Source organism: Lepisma saccharinum, chromosome 13 (assembly GCF_977018435.1).
Source record: "Lepisma saccharinum chromosome 13, izLepSacc3.1, whole genome shotgun sequence".
Taxonomy (NCBI): Eukaryota; Metazoa; Arthropoda; class Insecta; order Zygentoma; family Lepismatidae; genus Lepisma; species Lepisma saccharinum.
In genome coordinates this window covers 52,802,023-52,805,903 of record NC_139241.1, presented here as the reverse complement: position 1 = coordinate 52,805,903, position 3,881 = coordinate 52,802,023, and the positions used below count along the sequence as shown (strand labels likewise).

Sequence of the window (3,881 nt, the reverse complement as noted above, 5' to 3'; positions counted from 1 at the left end):
TTATTATTAATATTATTTAATTAAAGTATAATAAAACAATGGTAATGTGAATTTGGAAAAAAGTTTTAGAAATAACACCCCCCTTGATGAAATCCTGCGTACGCTACTGCATTTATGAAAGACAAGGTGGGAGTTCGTATGTCCGAAAAACAGTTCCAAAGGAGGGTGGCTCGCGCATGTGGTGTTTCTTTCAGCAGACCTCGCCGAAAAATCAAGAGTGATATAGACGAGTTCGATAAGTGTGTTGTTAGGCGTGTTGTGCACGAATTTCACATTACGGATGGGGAAAGGCCAACGTTAGAAGGTATTCGAAGGGTTTTGAAACAAAGAATAGGGTTCCAAGGCAGTGTCTGGTGTGTGCGCAAGATAATACGTGACCTAGGGTTTAAGTGGAAAAAAGCGGAAAATAATAGACACTGCTTATAGAAAAGGACGAAATAAGTTTACGTTCATCTTACCTCAAAGCCATAAAAATCTTTCGTCGACAAGGGCGACCCATTGTTTACGTTGACGAGACTTATTTTCACAGCTCGACAACAAAGAAAGAAGCTTGGGTAGATGGAACCGCGGCTGGCGTCAAAGCACCGGTGTCTAAAGGGCAACGTGTAATTGTTGTACATGCTGGCGGCGAAGAGGGTTTTGTTCCAGGTGCACTGTTAACGTTCAAATCTGGAAAGTCTTCTGGCGATTACCACCATGATATGAATGCCCAAAATTTTGAGAAGTGGCTACGAGAGAAGTTGATCCCAAATTTGACACCAAACAGTGTGGTTGTTGTTGACAACGCCTCATACCATAACGTACAAATAAATCCTGCGCCTTCTTCCTCCTCCCGAAAAGATACTATGATTCAGTGGCTAGTTCAAAACAACATCCCCTTTGACGCACACATGTTCAAACCAGAATTGTATTCGTTGGTGAAACTTAACATACCCCGTTTGAAGATGTTCAAAATTGATTCCATCTTAGCAGAATACGGTCATTCTGTTGTACGTTTACCGCCATACCACCCAGATCTTAACCCGATAGAACTGATATGGGCAGACATGAAACAATACATTTCGAAAAAGAACGTGAAGTTTACTGTGGAATCAGCTACTAATTTGTGCACAGAATTTGTAGCCACGTTACCACTTTCAGCGTGGGAAAAAGTGCCAAATCACGTTAAAAAAATTAAGGATGAATATCTCAAGGCAGAACCGTTAATCGATAGTGCAACAGAGAGAATCATTATCAATATTGCCGACGACAGTGATTCTGACGTTGATAGTCCCTTGGAAGATGATAGCTCCTTGGAAGATCGTCCCATCAACGAGGATGACATGAGTGGCATAGAAGACATAACCGATAGCGACTAAACTTTATAGTGCAGGTATGCTCTATCTTAATTCACTATCTTAACATCTCACTTCTTGTGAATTTTTTTACTGTAAAAAACCTATTTTTTTGATGAACTTCAATTTCTTGCTTACTTTTCTTCTCGTTCTGCGTAGACAGTTTGGTCCGTATGCATGCCAACCCTGCTTCCGTGCGTCCCTCCCCTACGTATGGCTTGGGCGTGAGGTCGCGAGGAGTTTCTTGTCTTGCCTATTCTACTGTAAGGGGTTAACGTTGCCACAACTTTTTTGATTTACGAATATAACAATGCACATTTAAAATATCGTTATTTCACATGGTAAGCTATTAGCAATCTTGCCAAGCCATTTTTGTTTATACTACATATGTGTAACAGGAAAAACTCATGTTTGCAACGTCACAGTTTCTCTTTACATATTATAGAAAGTTTTCCTGCTCCACCAAAATAGACAATTGTTAGTCTGGAGATTTACATGAATTAACAAATCTCTAACTACACCTTGTAATAAGTTTCTTTTTGCAGGATAATAAACCTTTTCGAGCAAGGCCTCATCTCCAGGGACCTAGCAACCTGTTGAGTGAGATAAGTAAAGGCAAAATGGATAATAAACCTTTTCCTGCTCTCACAAAAATAGGCAATAATTAGGCTGGAGAGTTCGATGAACTAAACGATCTCTAATTACACACTGGTAATGATCAGCATAGTTTCTTTTTGCATCTTTTTTTTTTTTTTTTTGTCCTCGTTTTCCATTTAGAAGGCTACACCTTCTCTTTGGTAAGTGAATTGTTTTCATAAATGTTTTCCCTTGCAAGGTGATGGTCTAAGTGTGTTTTCAGTATTGAAGTGGTACAGATTTACTTATTCTGGGGGTAGTTCACTTAGATGTTATTTATTCAGTAGTGGGAAAATTACTTGTTAGGAAAGTAATAATTTGCTATGGTGCGGCATGTGTTGGATATATCACGTGCCGTAGTTCCGGAGGATGATGGATTATATACAGCTGATAATCAGGATGCTGTGGATCTATCAGGAAGGTATACATGGTTAAGAGATGCTGTAATGGTGTGCAGTGGTAAGTGGGAAGGCAGTCGTGTAGAGCATCTTCGTACATTGTGCTGAGAAGTTGTGGATGGTGCGAGTTCATTCGACCAGTTATATATTTGTGACGGATGGCTTCGATGTGGGTTGTGATTTCCGGGAAGGTTATTCGCTCGTACAGTAGTCGTGTAGGACTTGGTAGGACTACTCTGAAGGCCAAACGAAGAGCATGTCTTTCCAGAACTTGTAGTTTGTGATAGAATGAGTCTGGGGCTGATATCCATGCAGTGTGGCCGTAAATTATTGCTGGTCGAAGGAAAGCCTTGTAGGTATGTAGGACAACCTGGGAGTTGAGTCCCCAGGATGTTCCAATTAGCCGTTTGAGCAAGCTCAGACGATTTGTAGCTTTTTGGACGATGTTGAGCAATTGAGGTTTCCATGTTAGCTTGGAGTCAAATATGACTCCCAGGTATTTTGCAGTGGTGGCAGGCAGAATTGGCGTTCCCCGTATTTTGATGTTTAATAATGTTGGGTTCCTTTGGATCTTCGAGCGACAGCCTGTCTGTAGAAACACCAATGCTTGTGTTTTGAGAGCATTTATTGTGAGACGCCATGTGTCACACCATCTTTGGAAGGAGTTTATAGCTGGTTGGAGAGTTTTGTTTATAGCTTGGATGGTTGAACAACAGGCGAGAAATGCGGTGTCGTCAGCGAATTGGTAGATAGAAACTTGTGGGGGTTTTGGCATATCGGCTACGTATAGTATGTAGAGTAATGGTGATAAAGCAGCACCCTGTGGAACGCCAGAGTAAGGGAAAATGGGGTATGACATCGCTCCATTTACAGTGACATAAGCGACCCTATTTGTCAGAAAGCTGTGTACTAATCTGACATAGCAAAGCGGTAGTTGGAATTTATGGAGCTTGTAAATGAGTCCAGTATGCCATACTTTGTCAAATGCTTTCTCCAGGTCGAATAGTACTAGACAGGATGGTTTGGAAGTGTTGAAGTGATTTGTGATGCGAGTCGTTAGTTTTAACAAATTATCAAGGACACTGTGTTGAGGTCTAAAGCCTGCTTGGTGCGACGGAAGTAAACTGTGTGCTTGTAAGTGCATGTGTATGCGTCGAACAATGATGCGTTCGAATATTTTGCTAAATGTTGATGTGAGCTGAATAGGTCGATAGTTTGTGGGGTTGGTACTATCTTTGTGTGGCTTTGGAAACATTAGAACTTTCGAAATCTTCCAGTCTGTCGGGCAGTGTCCTGTGCGGAGGATAAAATTGTAGATAATAGCCAGAAAGGACAGCAATGCAAGCGGGGCCTGTTTAATCAATACGTATGAGATATTGTCCAAGCCGGGAGCGGTGTTTCTCTTCCTACGCCCAGTATTGATAATATCGTCTGTTGTAATAGGAACAGTTAGAGCATTATTAGGATCAATATCGTGCGTATTGCTGGGTTGCAGTTGCCTGTTATTGGGGTT

The 3,881-nt window shown here is 41.3% G+C and overlaps 1 protein-coding gene across 1 annotated transcript; it reads left to right on the top strand.

Moving 5' to 3' along the window:
• Nucleotides 1-845: 845 nt before the first annotated feature.
• LOC145996775 (uncharacterized) lies at nucleotides 846-1,358 on the top strand. The gene has a single exon (XM_083133308.1). It carries the CDS (start codon nucleotides 846-848, stop codon nucleotides 1,356-1,358), a length of 513 nt encoding a protein of 170 aa, XP_082989434.1.
• The last annotated feature ends 2,523 nt before the right edge of the window (nucleotides 1,359-3,881 follow it).